This window comes from Myxine glutinosa, chromosome 3, assembly GCF_964187855.1.
Source record: "Myxine glutinosa chromosome 3, kmMyxGlut1.1, whole genome shotgun sequence".
In the NCBI taxonomy this organism is placed as follows: domain Eukaryota; kingdom Metazoa; phylum Chordata; class Myxini; order Myxiniformes; family Myxinidae; genus Myxine; species Myxine glutinosa.
In genome coordinates this window covers 171,914,384-171,937,660 of record NC_136263.1, presented here as the reverse complement: position 1 = coordinate 171,937,660, position 23,277 = coordinate 171,914,384, and the positions used below count along the sequence as shown (strand labels likewise).

General features: G+C 42.1%; 1 protein-coding gene across 1 annotated transcript in view; it reads left to right on the top strand.

The window, feature by feature from the left end:
* The window catches only part of IFT172 (intraflagellar transport 172), a 428,976-nt gene that overhangs the window by 244,039 nt on the left and 161,660 nt on the right, over positions 1 to 23,277 (top strand). The window contains exons 24-32 of the mRNA XM_068109837.2: positions 1,784 to 1,904; positions 3,117 to 3,261; positions 4,349 to 4,438; positions 7,365 to 7,462; positions 15,374 to 15,509; positions 16,262 to 16,378; positions 20,930 to 21,072; positions 21,926 to 22,019; positions 22,253 to 22,317. Coding sequence (XP_067965938.2) covers positions 1,784 to 1,904; positions 3,117 to 3,261; positions 4,349 to 4,438; positions 7,365 to 7,462; positions 15,374 to 15,509; positions 16,262 to 16,378; positions 20,930 to 21,072; positions 21,926 to 22,019; positions 22,253 to 22,317 — 1,009 coding nt within the window. The remainder of the gene's footprint in view (positions 1 to 1,783; positions 1,905 to 3,116; positions 3,262 to 4,348; positions 4,439 to 7,364; positions 7,463 to 15,373; positions 15,510 to 16,261; positions 16,379 to 20,929; positions 21,073 to 21,925; positions 22,020 to 22,252; positions 22,318 to 23,277) is intronic.

Genomic DNA, 23,277 nt, shown 5'->3' with positions numbered 1-23,277 from the left:
GCTCTCACATCTTGGGAGGTTCTACCTCCACATACTTACTGGAGAGAATTGAAGCTGCATGGGAGTTGAGGTGGAGAAATCTTTGTAAACTCTGCCATTTTATGCAAATCCCATATGCTCCTGCAAATGCTATCACATGACCAAAGTGATACAAAGCTGCCAATTTATGTGTTGTATGTATGGAACATAGCTTGTACACATCCCTGAGCGATACACTTTATACAACATACTGCTATGGTCATGAGATTCTAACCACACCAATGAAACGCTGGGTGGGTAGAGGACGAGAGGTCACCACTTTTGGTGGTTTAAGAACCAGGTGCCATTGGCGAAATCGCCTGGCAGAAAATAAACCGAGCGGAGCTTACCGACGGCTCACTTTTAAAAGGCACCTTAAATGCGTGAACCCAAATTCACACTTGTAAAACGGGTTTAATTTCCCAACTGTCCAGACTGTCCTGTAACTGTCCAGGCCCCTTGAGCTGCCTGCATGATGCGTTTTGGTGCTGAAGTTCTGCCTCTGAGGCCTAAGTAGCGCTGCACTGATCAACCCTCAGCTAGTTTCGGTGCCCACGAGTACACCTTCTCTCCCAGCCATCTCAGACTGCATGCCACTGTTCGTGAATGTGGCGGTCTCAGTGATGTCCTGGTTTGTGATCTTTCAGGCCATTCCCACTGTGGCTGGGAGGCTTTTGGCTGTGTGTTTTATCGGCAGGGATTTGAGTTGGGATTGTGATGAAAGAATGCCTGAAGCCTTGGGAGTTGTGAGTGGTGCCATATTCATGGCTCTGAAATTTTCCTCATGCCCTTGCTCTCCTTGGGCTGCTGCCTCGGTGGGAACTGTCCTGGATTTTTACGGATTTGGCTCCTGGCTGCACTCCTGGCTCTGTGCTGCATACATCTCCTCAGGTTTGCCGCCAACCTTTTGGGCATACCTTGGCATCGCAGACTGGTACTCTCTTCCTGCCACGGCTGCCCTCCCTTTGCTCATGGAAGCAGGGGGTAGACGAGACAGATTAGAGAGGACTCGTGGAACCTATCTGCCATCGTGTTCGAAACCACGAAGCCCAGCATGTTCTCCATCCCACAGCATCTGTCTCCACCACTACGCATGGTTACTCCACCGTAGCGTGATACTCTTGACAGGGCACAGTGCGACATCTCCCCATTGGGTTCTCCACACAGTGCAGTGCATCCTCTCTCAAGGAATCTCCACACAGCCACCATGTAATCTCTCTCAGTGCACCTTATTTGTCTGGTCTGACGTTGAGAGAGTATTCCACGCCTGCGCTGATTGTCTGGGGAGGCGCCACAAAATTTCCGATCACGCGTCAGTCTAACGCTTGAATGAAATCCCCAACTCGGCCAAGTCACTATTGCGGCATGACCTTTTGCACATTTTTGCTCACAGAAAAACACACAGACAGATTTACATGGATAATGTTACGGTGCGTGTGTATGGAGGGAAAGGACGGGGCTGGCACACAAACACTGGGGGAAGGGAGACAAGAGCTTCTAAACACAACTTGACACTATTTTGCTAATTACGTTGATTGCATCACACTTACGCGAACATGCCCTATGAAAGAACTATGAAAACTATTCATAACAACAATATTGACCGATGTATTCACAGCTTTGATTGACATTTTCGTACATTGTGCGCTCTGATGCTCACCTCTTCCGGGTGTAATTGATAATGTTGCATTGTGTATGTACTGCATGTACCGAGTCTGTTTGTGATGCTTCCTTGTTCACTAATCTTATTCTCTATGCTCCACAGCGGTGGAACTCTCTCGCTCTTCATTCCCCAGTGAGGTTGTTCAATTGGAGGAGGCCTGGGGTGATCACCTTGTGCAGCAGAAGCAACTAGATGCGGCCATCAACCACTACATTGAAGCTGGGTCAGTGATATGTTGTGCACATTGTCAGTTGCTTTACTCACTTGTATGGTTATGAACCCATATTCTCTCTTACGTATAGCGGGCTTGCAGCAACAATTATAAATGCAGTTTGCGGTGAGCCAGAAATGCTATTGAGTAGAGGAAGTTTATCTCAACAATGTCACTCTCAAATTTGGGTGGAGAACAGAGAATTTGGCCACTCTCCATCACGTTTGAATATAGGCTCAGGAGCCACTTTTGAGCCATCAGTCCAAGTTGATGGAAGAAGTTGGAGGGATTCCATCTTTCCTGGCAGCCTTCCCTCTCTTTGTTACGGGCAGTCTGGCCCTGAGTTCCTCGGGGGAAAAGCTGCCTAAGAGTTCAAAAGTGGCTTGATATCATTTGGAGGTGCTTACGATATTTAACTCTTCGATGCAAGTTGATTTATGCCTTCATTACAAGTTTTCTTATTCATCCAGGATGTGTAGGAAAAGCTTTCTCTCTTCTGTAAAGTTGGCGAAATGTTTTTGGTTCCTTTTTTCCTCTTTTTTAATTTTATTTTGTATACAAGATCGAGGCTCGTGTAAGAGCTAACATTAATGACAAAAAAAAAAAGCAGGCACATAACACATAATAAAGGGAGCGGGAGACAAGATGGGGAGAGAGAGGGGGAAGCACACAATTACAACATTTGAGAGCAGGGACATCGGGAGATCTGTGGGAGGGAGAGGGCTTGGGGGGAGGAGGCGTGGGAAGGGTGGTGGAAGAGGTGAAAACCACATGGACACATCTAGGACTTCCAGGAAAGAAGTCGGTATTTCAGAAAAGTGGATCTGGGATGAATTAACGGGGGTAGAAAATATCAAGGTTTTGGATGGGGGAAGATAAGAGATGATGGTCAACAGCTGTTTTAAACACCTGGAGGGAGGAGTGGGATTGAAGAGAGTGAGGGAGTTTGTTCCATAGGTGGGAGAAAAGAGGAATGAAAGAGTGAAGGTGAATAGAGAGTCTTCTTAACTTAACTTCATTTAACTTCTTAACTTAACTTAACTTAACTTTAGTTAAGTCTTCTTAACTGAAATCAACATATTTAAATTCAACAATGAGAATGGTCAAAGATATTTGAGAGTTTCACCCACTCTATGTATTTTAAACTGCCTGAGATTTTTCAAGAGTTACTAGAATTCTCAAAGGCTGAGGATATAAAGATTGAGGATCTCCTCATTGTTGCAGGTGCTCAATAAAGGCGATTGAAGCTGCAATTGGCTCACGACAATGGAAAAAGGCAGTATACATTCTTGATATGCAAAATGAGAGCATTGCATCTCCATACTTTCTCAAGATCGCAAAGCACTACACGTCCATCCAGGATTTCCAGGTGAGTCTGCACCCGGCAGGACAGGGTTGGTGAATAGGACAACAACTCGAGTGCATCTCTTGAACCCTTGACCGGAGCACCAGTTCAGCCGATGTGAAGGCTTTTCAATGTCATTGCCCTACGCTCACAAAGCGAAACGCAGGGTTAAGTGATTGGTTGCATACGTACGTACGTATGTCGTACATACATGCCTGAATTTTAAAAACTCATTTTCTCGGCAACCGGTGGTGCGATTGACACAAGATTTTCACCATAGTATGTATAATGGTTAGGGTGGCGGGCTTGGGATCTTAAGGTCCTGAGTTCGAATCCCGTTCGCTGTTGAATTAATACCAGGTGGGGTTGACTCAGCCTGTCATCCTTCCGAGGTCGGCGAAATGAGTACCTGGGTACTGGGTCCTCTCTCTCAAGGAGGTTGGTGGCAGCATTTGCACTCTGGCCGCTGTAAAAACATCTCATTCCGTACCACACACTGCGTCCAAGGACGCAGCGACGTGCTGATCCAGCATACGCCCCAGCGACGTGCTGATCCAGCATGTATATATATATATATATATATATATATATATATGTATATATATATATACACATATGGTATGCGTCTACTTGTTTAGAAATTTTTTAATGATAATAATGACGTCATAGGATACATGGCCAGGCACCATTTTGGAAAAACCGAAAAACTTTGGAAGACTAAATTTCCAAACTGCTCTACCAAAAAAAATTGAAACATGGCTCATTGTAAAGAACTCTGCATTGGGAATACGTGTTGTTAATGATGACGTCATTGATGCCTTCATAATGACGTCATGATATGACAAGTGCAACGCTTAGTCCGATGAGTTTGAAATTTCATTATCATGATCTACGCAACAATTATATTGGAGTATGTAATTTTATGACGTCATCGGTCACGTGGTCTGGCAGCCATATTGGATCAAATATTTTTTAAACCTTAAAAAACACAAGAGTTGGCTCGCACCAACAAGAGTTGTAAGTATTCGATGAATGCCATCTAGTTTGTTGACAAGAGCCACAAAGGCCTGCACATATGTTCCGTATTGATGATAATTTTCTTTCGTTTCAGACGGCCGAGCGGTTGTACGTGAAAGCAAAACGCACGAGGGATGCTATTGACATGTACATACAAGCTGGGTACTGGGAACAGGCACATCAGGTATAAGATGAAAATCACTAAACACAGTGTTGTATGTCCTTTTTCTGTAAGGAAAACAATTTGCCATCCTGCCTCATAACAGGTGCCTTCAAAATGTTCTGACTCAAACTTCCAATTGAAAGTGAGTTATTGGCAAGTTATGTGGATTAACAAATTGTTTCCTGATATGAAAAAATATCCTTTGTGCAGGTTTGTTGAGAAGGAAATATTTGATGCCTGAAGAGCTTTTGATTGAAGCAAGAGTTAATGCAAAAAAGCAAAAATAATGAGTTGTATATGACTATGAATGACTGCACTGGGGTTACGACCTGTGATGAAATCCGGTAACGGGCCCATTGGGAAACGCACATTTAAAGCACTCTTTAGCGATGAACGGCGCAATTGGGAAACACACATTTCATGCAATATTTAAATATTAACTCAACACCTCACCATGCGTTCTTACATACTGTGCAGTCTGACGTGCTTGATTAAACATCTGACATCAGCTTGGAAAACAGCCAACATTACCCCTTTACATAAGAAAGTTACAAAAACAGATCCTTGCAACGACAGACCAATCAGCCTGCTCCCAATTAATCAGCAAAGTCATGGAATCCATCATTGCTTCGGATATCAAATCCTTCCTCTTCTCCAATGGAACCCCACCCTGCTCACCAAACTCTCCTCTTATATTAAGGTATCCATGGAAACCTCCAAGCATGGCTTGCGGACTTCCTCGCCGGTCGCAGTCAACGTGCGGCCCTGAATGGATTTCTCTCATCTACCCTTCCTGTTCAGGCTGGAGTTCCACAAGGCAGTGTTCTGGGCCCTGTGCTTTTTCTGTTCTTCATCAATGATCTCTCCGACTCTCTGGAAAATCCTCTCTATCTCTTTGCTGATGACTCCACTCTCTGCCGCTCCATTCGTCATCCCTCAGATAGGCAGTCTGCAGCTCCCTCACTCTCTGCAGACCTGGACAAAATCACAGACTGGGCAAACAAGTGGAACATGTCTTTCAATCCTGACAAATCTCACACTGTCACTATGTCTCTCCGAAAAGACGGTCTGGACAACCCTACCATCTACTTTCCAACAATCCTCTCCAAGAAGTTCTGTCACTCAAGCTTTTGGGTCTCACTATCTGCCATGATCTTTCCTGGGAAAACCACATTTCCATGCTGGCCTCCAAAGCCAGTCGCAGACTGGGCATCCTCCGTCGTGCGAAGTCCTTCCTTGGCACACCTGAGCTCCTCACCACATACAAGGCTTTCATCCACAGCTCAATGGACTACTGCTCTCCCCTCTGGGCTGGTGCTCCTGCCTCACACCTAGCTCGGCTTCACGCTGTTGAAACCAAAGCTTTCAGAATCATTGGAATCTCTTGCGATGAAGCTAACTCTGAGGGCCTTTCACTCGCTCACCGCAGGGTTTGGTGGTCTTTCTGCCTTCTACCGACTCCTCTCCGGCCTTGCTCCCCCAGCTCTGTCTGTGCTCTGTCCCCCATATATTCCTTCAGGTCGCACAAGATCTGCCAGCAACCCTCTTCTGGTGATACTGCCAAAATCAAGACTCTCTGCTCACCTTCACTCTTTCATTCCCTCTTTTCTCCCGCCTCTGGAACAAACTCCCTCGCTCTCTTCAATCCCACTCCACCCTCCAAGTCTTTAAAACAGCTGTTCCCCACCATCTCTTGTCTTCCCCCATCCAAAACCTTGATCTTTTCTACCCCTGTTAATTCACCCCAGATCCACTTTCCTGGAAGTCCTAGCAGTGTCCTTTTGTTTTATACCTGTCCCACCCTTCCACCCCCTTTCCCCTGCCCACCCCCAAGCCCTCTCCCTCCCACAGATCTCCCGATGTCCCTGTTCTCTGCCGTTGTACTTGTGTGCTTCTGTCTCTCTCCCCATCTTGTCTCCTGCTCCCTTTATTATGTGTTTTATGTGTCTGTTTATGGTTTTTTATTGTGATTAATGTTAGCTCTCACACGAGCCTCGACCTTGTATACAAATAATAATAATAATAATAATAATAATAATAATAATAAATTTTCAACCTCACTATCATTTGACATATTATTAGATTTTTCTGGGTCCCTCATCGTGAATAACACTTGACCCAAACAAAGACAATGGAAATCTGACGCAACAAATCCGGGCAGTGTATTATCAGCAGAGGCGTACAGGAAAAATGTGTTAGGCCCACCAGAAAACCAAGATGAAGGGTATAACATTTTGTGAGTGGAGTCAAGTGACAGATATGGGTGTGGTCTGGCAGCTGTCCGACCAATGGGTGTACATTTCAAAAATCGACCCCCACCAATAACCCCAACAACAACAACAGCAACATGAAGTTATTGTATACCTGCAACATGTCTAAGGAAAAACATTTGCTTTGGTCCCATGATCAATCGCTTACAAAATTATTTCTGACTTAAAGAATCTGAATTATGCCTCTTGCAACAAGTCAACTCTACAAACTCACTGAAGTTGGGAAGATCCATAACAAAACTGAAGGCCTGCCAAAGGTTTATCACAACGAAACCTTATACGATGAATCGCGGTTTGAAATGGTCATGAGAAGGTCATTTGGCCTGTTATTTCTGTGTTGCACTCACTAGTTAATTTAATTATGAACCCGAGATAATGTCTTTACTACAACTTTACTCATTAGAAATATGAAATCAGGAATTCTGTCATCAAATAAATTTTGTACATAACTGTACATATGAAAAATCTATTGAGGGTATGTCGTTGCTTGTATTGTCCAGAATATGGTTGTTTTCCATAATTCTCAGATTTCAAGACAGTGAATCAATCAAATGACCGTTTTTTTGAAAGTACTTACTGCTATTGATTGATGAGAGCAGTTGGGAGTACCCACTGCGCATTAAAATTATCACCTTTCCTTCTCTTTCATTGTGAATATGCTGGCTGTGTCTGGGTAGCTTGCGATGCAGTGCATGACCCCAAAGGAAGCGTTGAAGCTCTCTGTAACACAGGCCGCGGAGCTGGAGAAGCAGGGAAAGTTCAAGGAAGCAGAAAGGTAAAGCAGACCACAAATCATTTTATTGGATTTTATTTTACATTCAACACAGAGCCGTATATTTGCATTGTTGTTCTTAGTACTTGCAAAAATTGAAGATTTTCAAGTATATTGGTTGGTTTTGTGCGTTATTCTGTCTGTCTGTTTGTCTGTCTGTATGTTTGTCTGTCAATCACCTACAGGTCACAATTTTAAACCCATCTTCACAAAACTTCACCAGATGGTTGAGTTTGTCATAAGGAAAAAGTCTATTGATTTTGAGGTCAAAGGTCAAAGGTCATCTTGGGGTCAATTTTCTAAAATTGTCATTTTTCATCCGATTGAATTGAAAGTTAAACAGCAATTGCATAGTACCTCACTGAATTGGGAAACCAACTATTTTTGAGGTCCAAAGGTTAAAGGTCAACTCAAGGTCAAACTTGTAATATCAATTTTCATCTGAAAAATCACCTATTTTAATCCAAATGACCAGAGCTTTGATTAAGATCGTCAATTTTAATCTTGATGAAATGTACAATTTGATGTATCCATGGCAACGGTTTGTTTTGGGGAGGGGGTGGATTTTGCAAGGATCGTGCTCTGCATGCCGAATGGTTAGGGCGGCGGGCTTGGGATCCTAAGGTCCTGAGTTTGAATCCCGTTCAGCTGTTGAATTAATACCAGGTGGGGTTGACTCAGCCTGTCATCCTTCTGAGGTTGGCGAAATGAGTACCTGGGTACTGGGTCCTCTCTCAAGGAGGTTGGTGGCAGCATTTGCACTCCAGCCACGTTAAAAACACCTCATTGCAAAACACCGGAATGATGTGTTTTCACAGTGGGTGGAGTGCAAATCCTGCCCCCAACCTCCTTGAGAGAGGACTCTGCACACACAGTGGTGTGTGTCGGGATGGTGCTGAGGAGTCATCCAAGGATGCAGCAACCTGCTTATCCAGCGTACGCTCCCATATATATATAAATAAATAAATAAAAATAAATATATATACATATATATATATATGTATATATATGTGTGTGTGTGTGTGTGTGTGTGTGTGTGTGTGTGTGCTCTGCATGACATCTTGTTATTTTTATCGTTCTGTATTCACATTTAGAAACAACACGGTGTTGTGTTGGAAAACTGTATTTTTTCATGGTAAAAGCCAAATTTCAATGTCGTGTATCAGAGCACCATGCCACTAGAAAATGGCTGTAAATGCGTAATCCCAGCTCGTGTCTATATCTTCTAAGATTACAGGCTCTCTCTCCAGAAGGAAATGTTTACGCAGCCTCTATCTGCAGCCACAACTATAAATCTCAATTGTACAAACTTACAGCAACCAAACTACAAACACTGTACATTTACTGAATCTGCCAGTAATATTCAGGTAGTGAACATCTACCTCCACGTCTGTCCTCTGTTGAGACACAACTCCCATGTACAAACACAGTGAAAATGTTTCCTCAATTTAGCGATTATGACAAGAACTCTTGCCATTTTGAAGTGGTAGCATTTCAAATCACCACCAAAGTGGGCAAAAAACACCCCTGTCCAACCAGCCGGACAGCTGTCCTGCCCATATCACCCTCTTTGACTGGTAGTCAGGGCCCTTAGGGATATTTTGGGGCCGTTTGGTTCAAATTCTTCCAAAAGCACCAAATTTGGCCCAGATGTTGCCCATGCCATACTCTTTCGATTTTTGACGGGCGCCAAGACGGGCGCCCCCCCCCCCCCGGGGGCCCCATATTGGCGAAATACTAAATGGCCGCCACCCGGATTAGAGGAAAATCAGTTAAATAACCAAAAGGGTTGGAATCATGTATGATACCACTTTTCAGGGGTTTTCGAGGTCGAGGAATCCAATTATGATGTTATTTTGATGATTCGAGGTCAAGGTCAACCCTCAAGGTCATCTTAAAGGTCATTTTTGAGTCAAACATGTCGGTTTTTGAGTTTTTTGTCAAGATTTACGCGAGGTTCACCATTTTATGTTTCTGGGTTGGGTAATCGAACTCTGACCTTATTTTTGACAATTAGAGGAAATGCGATCATGATCCGGGTTCATGTATACATGATTGTATACATGTCATAAATATGACGTCATAGGTCATGTGACCTGGCGGCCATATTGGATTTTATGAAAACCTTAAAAATGGATCCCTGCCTTCATTTTTCGATCGATTCATTTTGAACTTTGACCACTTATAGTACGCCATGTGATTGGATGCATATCCTAATTATGACGTCATAGGTCAGGTGACATGGCGGGATGGACCGGTATGGTCCCAGGATCATACCGCCCTTGGCGCCGGTCAAAAATCGAAAGAGTATGGCATGGGCAACATCTGCCCCAAATTTGATGCTTTTGGAAGAATTTGAACCAAAATATCCCTAAGGGCCCTGACTATGGCTACTTTTGAATGTTTTTGCAGGTGTCTGAGGCTTGTGGAACTACACAAATAAACAGCCTATGACTGAAAACAATCATATGTTGGTATTCCTTCTCTAAGAAACAAATATGATTTGATAGATAAAACAGACCTTCCGCCAATTTTTGCACGTGTGGTCAGCCAATGGCTGGGTCGCTACTCGCCACGGTGATCCGCAGAGTTGCATGTGCCGTCCATCAAACTGCAAGAATGTTTCTATACTTGCAGAAAATGACTCCAGAGGGGCTATAGCTACTTGCATAAAGGAAGAAAAATGATCTCATGTAAACATTGGTAAGATAAAAAGTTTCTCATGCAGGAGAAAAAACCGTTTAATCACATCATTCACTGGCAGTCTCGAGCCCTGCAGCAACACTATCGAATGTAATAACAGGCTTGGGCAAGTAACAAAAAACCATTAGTATGATACTATAGTAGCATAATGAATAGATTGTTGTTGTAATAGTTGCTGCAGAAACTTTTCCAGCATTAATTTTGCAAAACAACTGTGTTGGTGGTGTAAGGTGGGGGTTCAACCCTGCATTTCGAAACACCAACTGTATGTTGTTGTTTGAAGGGAGTTTTGAAAATGGGTATGGAGGACAAAAAGAATTCTGTAACAAAGTCATGTTTCACATGGGTGGGATGTTTCAATAAATATTCGTGATACTTCTGATTAAATTCAGAGGGGACATTCTGGGTTATTCATGGATGAAATGGTTCATTTTATTTATCATGAAATATGTGATGAAATCGATGGATTGTGACTTGCCGGTAGCGGAGGTTGTATTTTCACCTCTTTCACCGCCATTTTTCACCGCCATTTTCACCGCCACCGCCGGTATTTCACCTTTCACCGTTTCACCGACGGTGTTTGTTACTTGGGAATTTTTTTTGGGTTTTTGACAAGTATGTTGATCACTCCAGTTTGTGTTTGTGTGTGTGTTTGTCTGTCCGCTCACTTATACTTACCTACAGGTCACAATTTTAAACCGATTTTCACGAAACTTCACCAAATGGTAGAATTCATGGTACGACAAAATCCTATATATATTTGAGGTCAAAAGGTCAACATAGGCCAAAGGTCAACCATTTTTTTCAAATTTCTAAAATCCTCAATTTTCATCCGATTGACTTGAAATTTGAAAAGGATTTACATATCGGCAAACTGAATTCAACCACCAACTATTTTTGAGATCAGACTAGGCCAAAAGGTCAACATAGGCCAAATGTCAAGCACTTTTTTTCAAATTTCTAAAATCCTCAATTTTCATCCAATTGACTTGAAATTTGAACAGGATTTACATATCGGCTAACTGAATTTAACCACCAACTATTTTTGAGATCAACATAGGCCAAAAGGTCAACATAGGCCTAAGGTCAACCACCATTCTCAAATTTCTAAAATCCTCAATTTTCATGCGATTGACTTGAAATCTGAATCGGATTTGCACATAAGCTTACTGAAACCAACCACCAACTATTTTTGAGGTCAATATCGGCCAAAAGGTCAACATAGGCCGAATTTCTAAAACTGTCAATTTTCATCCGAACAACCAAAAATTTGAAGACGATTTGCATATCCGGTCACTGAATTCAACCACTAATTGTTTTTGTGGTCAAAAGGATGCTCTACTGAGTGCCATTCTACTTTGTTCCCTTGTGCCAAGGTTCGCTCTATGAGTGATTTTTCATTTGTTTGTTTGTGTGTGTGTTTGTTTGTCTGTCCACTCACTTATACTTGCCTACAGGTCATAATTTTAAACCGATCTTCACGAATCTTCAACAAATGGTAGAGTTTGTAGTATGGTAGTCCGACATGTAGTCCGACAAAATGGTAGTCCGACAAAATCCTATATATTTTTCAGGTCAAAAGGTCAAAAGGCCAAAGGTCAACCACATTTTTCAAATGTCTAAAATCCTCAATTTTCATCCGATTGACTTGAAATTTGAATAGGATTTACATATCAGCTAACTGAATTCAATCACCAACTATTTTGGAGATCAACTTCAACCAAAAGGTCAACATAGGCCAAAAGGCCAACTACCTTTTCAAATTCCTAAAATCCTCAATTTTCATCTGATTGACTTGACATTTTAAGAGGATTTGCATATTTGGACACTGCATTTCAACCACCAAGTATTTTGAGATCAGAATAGGCCAAAAGGTCAACATAGACCAAAGGTTAACACTCAACCATTTCCAATTTCTAAAATGCTCAATTTTCATCCGATCGACTTGGAATTTGAATGGGATTTTCATATCAGTGAACTGAATTCAACCACCAACTTTTTTGAGATCAACATAGGCCAAAAGGTCAACATTGGCCAAAGGTCAACTACTTTTTTTTCGAATTTCTTAAATCCTCAATTTTCATCTGATTGACTTGAAATTTGAATAGGATTTTCATATCAGCGAACTGAATTCAACCACCAACTATTTTTGAGATCAGCATCGGCCAAAAGGTCAACATAGGCCAAAGCTCAACAATTTCAAATTTCTAAAATCCTCAATTTTCTTCTGATGGACTTGAAATTTGAAAAGGATTTGCATAGCAGCTTATTGAAACCAACCACCAACGATTTTTGAGGTCAACATTGGCCAATAAGTCAACATAGGCCAAATTTCTAAAGTTGTCAATTTTCATCCGATTAACTTAAACTTTGAGGACGATTTGCATATCAGGTCAATGAATTCAACCACTAATTATTTTTGAGATCAAAAGGATGCTCTACTGACTGCCATTCTACTTTGTTCTGTTTTGCCATGTGTCGCTCTATGCATGATTTTTCATTTGTCTGTCTGTCTGTGAGCAGGGTATCTCAAAAAGTGATGTATGGATTCGGACAAAATTTGGTGGGCATGTTGGGTATGTGGCAAGGACAAATTAATTAGATTTTGGTCATTATTCGGATCTGGATCCAATAATTTAAAAAAGTGATTCTTCGCTATCAAGTGATAGGCCCAAACCATAAAAAGCACAATATCTCAAAAAGTTATGGACGGATTTGGACGAAATGTGGTGGACAGGTTGAGTGTGTGGCAAGGACTATTTCAATTGATGTTGGTGAAGATCTGGATCTGGATTCGAATTCGAAATTTTTAAAATTGCTTAAGTGATTCTTCACCATTGAAAGGCAGGGCCAAAAACTATATTTAGCGTATGTCAAAAGGTTGTGGATGATTTATGACAAAACTTGGTGGATGAGTTGGGTAGGTTAGAAGAACAGGTCGATTCGAGTTTGGTTAAGGTTCCAATCCAAATCCAGCCTGTCTGTGGTATCCAAAACGTAAACTGGTCAGCCTGACGGAGGTATGTGCTCTGTATGTGCTCTATTGAGAAATATTGTGTGACAATCAGACCAACATACTTGGCGAAATACGTTCGCCAAGTAACAAACAGGGGTGAATACATAACCACCTTAACAAAGATCTTAGCTTAACATCAAGACCTTAGCTTAACAGTGTCCGGAGGTAAGTCAGTCAGTCAGTCAGTCAGCCAGTCAGTGAGTCTGTAAACGCTTCAGTGTTTTGATCAAACTTGGCCACAAGCTTCATATCTGATGTCTAACGATGGTGTATTGACCGCATCAAAATATGCTCTCATTAAGAGGGTCTACGGTGGGGGTTTTGACCCCCCAATATAGGTATTTGCTCTCTTCTCCGAAGCAACACACACGAGTTTGATGAAACTTGTCCACAACCTTCATCACCCACGAATGGACGAAAGTTTGTTCACGGTATTTTAAAAAATCAGGGGTTTGCCCCCCCCCCCCCTTCCCCAAATAGGTATTTATCTCCGTTATGTATTTTGTGCGCCATCCACACCGACCAGTGGGTCCCTAGTCCTACAAAGTGAGCCCAGGGGCATTGCTCCTATTTTATCTTTTACATTCGCTTGAAAGTTTTACATTGTCCATAGTCCCTTAAGAATGAATCAATAAATCAAACTCAATGTTCTATTCCCTGATTACAGTGTAATTACAAATGTCCTAATGGGCTATAATATGTATTTATTACAAACTCGTGGATTACAGGAGGGGAGTGGGGAGCATTGTGCCACTGCATCCAGGGGGCGAGGGGAGGGGTTTCATGTGTCGTTCACTGCCGAATCACAATCGTCGAAGTTTTTAACATTCTCCAAATTTTCTTCATGTAATTTTCCATTGAGTACATCAACTAAATGTCGATCCCAGTATTTATAAAGCTACTGCGTATCATTTAAGACCGAGTCTTTTCATTCAATGCATCCTCAATGGATTTACTCATCTTCATTCTCTTGAATTCGTTGTTACAGTTGAGCGAGTCAAACTTAACACAATATTCAGCGTTTAAAATTTGTTTACTTATGTCATATATCAGCAATGTGCATGTAACTTTCTTGTTTCTCCCCTCTTCCCTTCCCTATTCATCAGTACGCGCCTCAAAGCGAGTACACAACAACATGCATTTTAAGGCCATTTTCCCTGCTAGAGCGGGGGTTAGCCTTGCGGTCCCCATGACAATCTTCTCCATCTTGCCCTATTTTCTGCATCTCTCCTTGTTAACCCCCTTGCCCGCATTTCTTCTTCCACCATCTTCAGCCAAGTCTTTCTCGGTCTTCCCCGTCCTCTACTTCCTTCTACATTCATTTCCATCACTCATCTCAACCAGTCACTTTCATCCTTCCTCAACACATGACCAAACCATCTCAACCTGTTCCTCTTCACAGCATCAATCACAGGCTCTGTTCCCATCATCTTTCGCAATTCATCATTTGTCTTCCTCTCTCTCAACGATACTCCGCACATCCGTCGAACCATTCGCATTTCCACCCTTTCCAGCCTTCGTTGCTGCTCTATGTTCATTACCCATGTCTCGCTCCCATAAATCATAACACTTCTCACACATGCAGCATATACCGTTCCCTTCAGCTTCAACGACACTCCCCTCCTCATCAGCATGCCACTCAGTTCCCGAAACTTCTTCCATGCACATCTCACTCTTGCAACCGTTGCCGAGTCTGATCCACCTTCTCCATTCAGCATGTCTCCGAGGTAGCAAAATGTTTTCACATGCGAGTCTGGGTGTTGAATTATGAAATACCGATTGGTACTCACGCTTCCCCCAGAGAGGTTACGGGGAGGTTAGAATGGGGCGGGGGGGGGGGGGGGAGGAGGAGGGGTTCAAGGACCAATGCTATGTTTCTGAGGCATAGGTGGGGAGAGTGCCAACAGGAGGTAGTTTAGTCCAGTGCTTACATGGTGCATACAGGAGCAAGAAAGGGGGTTTAAAAAATGGACGCAAAGGAAAATATAAATTGATAATGATTCGATCTATGAATTGCACGTTTTGTATTATTTTGCGTGAGTTTCACTTCAAACTAACGTTCAGATTTAGTCACAGAACTACACGGTCATTCCTTGCAGATCTCTGATGTTCTGCAGTTGGCATATTGTAAGCATTGAGTTACTGGAACAATTTGAGCACACGATGCTGACTACCTCCATGTATCAAACTTGCAGACTCTATACTACGATTGATCAACCTGACCTTGCCATCGCCATGTACAAGAAACTACGCAAAAATGACGACATGATCCGATTGCTGTCAAAGTACCACAAGGACCTACTTATCGACACCCACTACCACCTGGCGAAGGTCAGACAACATCAGTTACTCTTGCTTTATTCAATATATTCATGCATTCATTCATCTCGGTTAGCCTGGTGTTTACTTAGCGGTTAGGGTGCCGGCTTGGGATCCTAGGATCCTGGGTTCTGAATCCCGGTGGATCGCTGAATTAACACCAGGGGGTTCACTCAGCCTGTCGTCCTTCCGAGGTCGGCAAATTGAGTACCAGTTCACTGGTAATTCCCTGTGTGTCGCAAGAGGCGACTAACAGGGTTGGCGGCAGGAAGGGCATCCGGCCATAAAACATTGCTTCAAAAAAGGGGACCAAGGTGCCCAAAAAAGGCCAACCCCCGCTCTGTTGGGAAAAATGGCCTTAAAAGGTGGTTCCATGCTTCTTCATCACCACATAGTTGTTCAGTCTAGCTCATGATGTGGGATTATGGGACATGTTCAGGTGTAATCAGTTGCCCTTGCATCTTCATCAGCATCATTCTTCTTCTTCTTCACCTGATTATAACTGTTTGGCTGTTGTGGGCAATCGTGCCTCCTATGGTTGATCCAATAATTGTCTTGTGCCACTCCTGTATTAGGCAGATTTTAATTGGCCCTTGACCACGCAAGCTGTGAGCATGCTAAGTTGTATATAATGGAAATAATAATAATAATCTTGTTGGATGTAATTTTCTATTGTAAAATTTAAGTTGTTATTTTAAAATGTTAACCAACCTCTGCTTGTGCTATCACCACCAATATGCCATTGTCCTTCTCATCTGAGGCAGGAATTGGAGGGTGACGGATGCTTCAGGGAGGCTGAGTTCCACTTTTTAGAAGCGAGTGAATGGAATCTGGCCGTGAACATGTATCAAACACATGGAATGTGGGAAGAAGCCTTCAGGGTGGGTCACCTTGCATGGACATCCAGCGTCTGTGAAAGTTCACGCACGCGAGAGTCTGAAACCTGAATGATTCTTCATTTAGATTATAATTCACCTCGTGTATTTTGTCGACACACTCCTGTTTCTTATACATTGGCAAAAAAATTAATTGGCAAAAAAAAAATTTATTTGGACAAGTATGTTGATCACTCCGGTTTGTGTGTGTGTTTGTGTGTGTTTGTGTGTGTTAATGTGTGTTTATGTGTTTGTTTGTCTCTCCGCTCACTTATACTTGCCTGCAAGTCACAATTTTAACCCGATCTTCACAAAACTTCACCAAATGGTGGAATTTGTGGTCTGACAAAATCCTATTTTTTTTTTTAGGTCAAAAGGTCAATATTGGCCGAAGGTCAACCACTTTTCTGAATTCCTAAAATTCTCAATTTTCATCCGATTGATTTGAAATTTGAATAGGATTTTTACATCAGCTAACTGAATTCAACCACCTACTATTTTTGAGATCAACATGGGTCACAAGGTCAAATAGGCCAAAGGTCAACCACTTTTTTTCAAATTTCTAAAATCCTCAACCTTCATCCAAATGACTTGAAATTAGAATATGATTTTCATATCAGTGAACTGAATTCAACCACCAACTATTTTTGAGGTCAACATAGGCCAAAAGGTCAACATAGGCCAAATTTCTAAAATTGTCAATTTCCATCCCATTAACTTCAAATTTGAAGAGGATTTGCATATCAGGTCACAGAATTCAACCACCAATTATTTGTGAGGTCAAAGGGATGCTCTACTGAGTGCCATTTTACTTTGTTCTCTTTTGCAAAATGTCGCTCTATGAGTTATTTTTCATTTATTTATTAGCTCCACCCTCTGTGATTGACGGAGGTTATGTTTTCACCCCTGTCTGTTTGTTACTTGGCAAAAAAAAATTCTTTGACAAGTATGTTTATCACTCCGGTTTGTGTGTGTTTGTGTGTTTGTCTGTCCTCTCACTTAAAATTCCCTTCAGGTCACAATTATTTCAAACCAATCTTCACGAAACTTCACCAAATGGTAGAGTTGTTGGTTCGACAGAATACTATTTGTTTTCGAGGTCAAAAGGTCAACATAGGCCAAACGTCAACCACTTTCTTCAAATTTCTAAAATCCTCAATTTTCGTCCAATTGATTTGAAATCTGAATAGGATTTTCACATCAGTTAACTGAATTCAACCACGAACTATTTTTGAGATCAGCATGGGACAAAAGGTCAACATAGGCCAAAGATCAACAACCTTTTCAAATTTCTAAAATCCTCAATTTTCATCCGATTGACTTTAAATTTGAATAGGATTTTCATATCAGTGAACTGAATTCAACCACCGTCTATTTTTGAGAACATTGACCAAAAGGTCAACATAGGCCTAAGGTTAACCACTTTTTCTCATATTTCTAAAATCCTCAATTTTTATCCGATTGACTTTAAATTTGAATAGGATTTTCACATCAGCGAACTGAAATCAACCACCAACTATTTTTGAGGTCATCATAGGACAAAAGGTCAACATAGGCCAGATTTCTAAAATTGTCAATTTTCATCCGATTAACTTAAAATTTGAAGACGATTTGTATATCAGCTAACTGAATTCAACAACCAATTATTTTTGAGGTCAAAAGGATGCTTTACTGAGTGCCATTCTACTTTGTTCTGTTTTGCCAAGTGTCGCTCTATGAGTGATTTTTAATCTGCCTGTCTGTCTGTATGACAATCACTTACAGGTCAAATTTTTTTTTACTCCAATCTTCACAAAACATCACCACCTGGTGGAGTTAGTCATCAGCAAGAAGCCTATTGTTTTTTAGTTCAAAAGGCCAAAAGGTCAACAGCTTTGTCAGATTTATAAAATCAGCAATTTTCATCTGATTGACTTGAAATTTGAATTGGATTTGCATATTTTGTTACTGAATTCAACCACCCATTATTTTTGGGGTCAACATGGACCAAAAGGTCAACATAAGCGAACGGTCAACAACTTAGGTATAATTTCTAGAATCCTCAATTTTCATCTGCTTGACTGGAAAGTTGAACCGGCAGAGAAGATAACTGAGAAGGAAGTTGAGGAAGCGATAAAAGCAATGAAGAGTAGAAAAGCGGGAGGGCCGACTGGAGTTGTGGGAGATATGTTGAAGGCAGCAGGAAGGTGGGGTGTGAAGAGAATGACAGAGATCTGTAATCTGGTGGTGAAAGAAGGCCGCATTCCAGTGGATTGGGAACGGAGTACCTTCGTCCGTCTATACAAGGGGAAAGGTGACCCTCTGGAGTGTGGCTCGTACCGAGCGATAAAGTTATTGGAGCATGGAATGAAGGTATTGGAAAGGGTGTTGGATAGGAGGATAAGAAAGAAGGTGAAGATCGACGAAATGCAGTTTGGATTTATGCCCGGAAGAGGAACGACAGACGCGCTCTTTATTGTGAGGCATTTGCAGGAAAAGTACATGGAGAAGAGGAAGAAGTTGTTTCTTGTGTTTGTTGATCTGGAGAAAGCATTCGATATAGGGTTCCACGCGAAGTATTGACATGGGCATTGAGGAAGTTAGGAGTGGAGGAATGGTTGATCAGAGTAGTGAAGGCAATGTACAAAAGAGCGCGCACAGCTGTAAGGACGAAGGACGGGAACAGTGGTGAGTTTGAGGTGAAGGTGGGAGTGCATCAGGGGTCGGTACTAAGTCCACTACTATTTGCAGCTGTGATGAAGGTGCTGGCTCTGAACGTAAAGGAGGGTTTACCGTGGGAGTTGTTGTATGCAGATGATCTGGTGTTTATTGTGGAAAGTATGGATGGACTGAAGGAAAACATGAACAAGTGGAAGGAATGTATGGAGACAAAAGGTCTGAAGGTGAATATCGGAAAGACGAAGGTGATGGCAAGTGGTAAAGCATGTGGTGAGGTGGAAAGAACTGGGAAGTGGCCATGTGCTGTGTGCAGGAAGGGTGTCGGACTGTCGGAGTGAACTCCATTCAATGTACAATGTGCGCTGAGTGGGTTCATCAAAAATGCAGTGGTCTGAGAGGGTCATTAACCAGTGTGGCAGCTACATTCCAATGTAAGGTGTGCACAGAGGGAGCTGCATATGGAGGAAATGTTGAGATGGATCTTGGAGACAGTGTGAAGCTGGAAGGTGTGAAAACATTTTGCTACCTCGGAGACATGCTAAATGGAGAAGGTGGATCAGACTCGGCAACGGTTGCTCGAGTGAGATGTGCATGGAAGAAGTTTCGGGAACTGAGTGGCGTGCTGATGAGGGGAGTGTGGTTGAAGCTGAAGGGAAAGGTATATGCTGCATGTGTGAGAAGTGTTATGATTTATGGGAGCGAGACATGGGTAATGAACGTAGAGCAGCAACGAAGGCTGGAAAGGGTGGAAATGCGAATGGTTCCGTGGATGTGTGGAGTATCGTTGAGAGAGAGGAAGACAAATGATGAATTGCGAAAGATGATGGGAATAGAGCCTGTGCTGGATGCTGTGAAGAGGAACAGGTTGAGATGGTTTGGTCGTGTGTTGAGGAAGGATGAAAGTGCCTGGTTGAGAAGAGTGATGGAAATGAATGCAGAAGGAAGTAGAGGACGGGGAAGACCGAGAAAGACTTGGCTAAAGATGGTGGAAGAAGAAATGCGGGCAAGGGGGTTAACAAGGAGAGATGCAGAAAATAGGGAAATATGGTGAAGATTGTCATGGGGACCGCAAGGCTAACCCCCGCTCTAGCAGGGAAAATGGCCTTAAAATGCCTGTTGTTGTTGTTGTTGTTGACTGGAAATTTGAACAGGATTTGGATATTTGGTCTATGAATTCAACCGCCTATTTTCTTTAAGGTCAAATTAGTTTTCGGTATTTAACAAGTATTGTGCTCTGTACAACGTATTTGTTGTTTCTTTGTTTATTTGAGTGCAGGATATCTCAAAAAGTTGTGGATGGATTTCGATAACATTTGGTGGTCAGGTTGGGTGTGTGACAAGGACGAACTGATTAGATTTTGGTGAAGATCCGAAACCGGATCCGGATGCGGTAATTATAAATTTTTAAAGTGATTCTTCACCATTGAGAGATCGGGCCAAAAACGATAGACAGCATGATATTTCAAAACGTTGTGGACGAATTATGACAAAACGTGGTGGACACGTTTGCGTTGTCTGAATCTAGATCCGGCTTATCAGTGGCACACAAAACATAAACTGTTCAGCCTGGAGGCTCGACCGAGTGCCGTTCTGTTTTTTATTGTTTGAATGATCTGCCTTTAAAAACCCTTTTCTTGAAACAATCAAATCATACATTGCAAGCATTTATGAACTTATTTTCCTTAGTTTTGATTCATGTGTTGTCTCAACCGATAAATTATTTTTTATGAAATTTGAAATGAAATGAAATTTATGAATGAAAATTTGATTAAATGAAAGCCGTTAATCTGTGTTTCTTTCACGACACAAAGACACAAACTTCATTCTTGAGTAGGATGCATCTTTATGCGTTTTTGTTTTTGAACTGGATAAAGTCTGCTGTATTTGTCTGTCCCCAAGGTGGCCCAGACTCATGGCGGGCCAGCCAGCACAGAACACGTAGCCTACCTGTGGGCAAAGACTTTAGGTGGTGACCTGGCCATTAACCTTCTTAGAAAATTGGACTCCTTGGAAAAGGCCATCGACTGTGCAGCAAATCAAGGGTGAGCTTTTCATCCTGATGAAGCAACAATGCGGAATCATTTTCTGCCGACACCCTTGCTCATTTGGATGCCCTTTTTCCACCTATTAAACATTATCTCTGTACAATTACGCTCTCATGTTTCACATCATGTATGGTCAAGTGTGGTCATCAGTTTGAATGGCACGACCTTCCATGACGTGTCTCTTCTGCCATTCATTGGCAAACCTGTCCTCTGTGATTTTTTTTTTTTCAATCTGCTCCCTTGCTCCCTTTTGGGATCTTGTAACCCACTGCGCTGATTGTAAAGCCTCTTTGTTTGCTTACACACCCACATGCACAGAACTTTATTGAAATTGGCATTGTTAAAATTATTATTATTATTGTTGGACAAAATGCACTTTGATATGATGTAATGTGTGTCTTATGTCACCTGATCTGTGTGCTTTCAATAACTACATCAGAGGCTTAATACCGTTGGAGCTTTGTGGGACTACTGCACAGGTTAAACACTGCCCTCTATAAGTATTTGAACAGTGAAGTCAAATTTGTTATTATTGCTATATACTCATGAAATTTGGATTTTAGATCAAAAGATGAATATGAGGCAAGACAAGAGAAGGTCAGCTTTTATATCTTGGTATTTCTTTGCATATATGTTTTACCAATGTAGAACAATAGCACCTTTGTGTTCCGTCGCCCAATTGTATGTGGTCATTGAAGGGTGTCCGGCGATGACGTCACGCAGTGCCTGGTGATGGAATAGGAAAGGAAAGGTGTACAAAAATTACAAAAATGGGTGTGTAATGGGGCACCCTAAAAAAACAGGTGATGTGGAGCCCTACTTATTGTGACCATCCTATTTCTTTGTTCAGAGAATTTGAATTTGCATTTGATCTTCTGAAAGGGGCAACGAAGAGCAAGCTTCCAGACATCCACTTGAAGTATGCAGTTTCACTAAAGAATCAGGTATATGAATCTACTGTAATACATTGCCATCATCAAAATTTCATATTTTAACTTGGTTCTCCATCATTTGTGCATCTTTAACTTGTACATCTTTAATTGACGATAACTGCTTACGAAAGGCAGGTAGATGGCTTTTCAGTATAGTTGGCCTTGATGTAAAATACAGAACTTAGTGATATTTTATACGAGGTAAATGTGCATGTTTGGAACTTTGTGTTTATTGATACCCACAGGGAAATTTTAAACAAGCGGAAGAGGAATTTATAAAAGCCGGAAAACCAAAGGAAGCAGTTCTTATGTAAGTTTTGCATCATACAAAGAGTCTTCTCTCTTCGGCTACAGCCACAGGGGTCTCGGGTCCAATAATGAAATTCATCGTTAAATAAGGCCAAATGCAAAGACTGGGTTGCCACATCGTTCTTTTCAGAGTTAGGGCAGGAAATTGGAATTTGGCCAGGGTAGGAAATTGGAATTTGGCCAGGGTAGGAATTTGGAATTTGGCCAGGGTAGGAATTTGGAATTTGGCCATGGTAGGAATTTGGAATTTGGCCAGGGTAGGAATTTGGAATTTGGCCAGGGTAGGAATTTGGAATTTGGCCAGGGTAGGAATTTGGAATTTGGCCAGGGTAGGAATTTGGAATTTGGCCAGGGCAGAATTTGGAATTTGGCCAGGGTAGGAATTTGGAATTTGGCCAGGGCAGGAATTTGGAATTAGGCCAGGGCAGGAATTTGGAATTTGGCCAGGGCAGGAATTTGGAATTTGGCCAGGGCAGGAATTTGGAATTTGGCCAGGGCAGGAATTTGGAATTTGGCCAGGGTAGGAATTTGGAATTTGGCCAGGGTAGGAATTTGGAATTTGGCCAGGGTAGGAATTTGGAATTTGGCCAGGGTAGGAATTTGGAATTTGGCCAGGGTAGGAATTTGGAATTTGGCCAGGGTAGGAATTTGGAATTTGGCCAGGGTAGGAATTTGGAATTTGGCCAGGGTAGGAATGTGGAATTTGGCCAGGGTAGGAATTTGGAATTTGGCCAGGGTAGGAATTTGGCCAGGGTAGGAATTTGGAATTTGGCCAGGGTAGGAATTTGGAATTTGGCCAGGGTAGGAATTTGGAATTTGGCCAGGGTACCAGCGATACAATACCTCATTTACTCTTCGTCGAAAGACATTGTGAGTTCTTTGGCATCCACTAGCTAATGCTTAGAAGTTTGATCCCTAATTTATTCTCCGTCCGAAGGACGTCACACTTTGTGATGCAAAG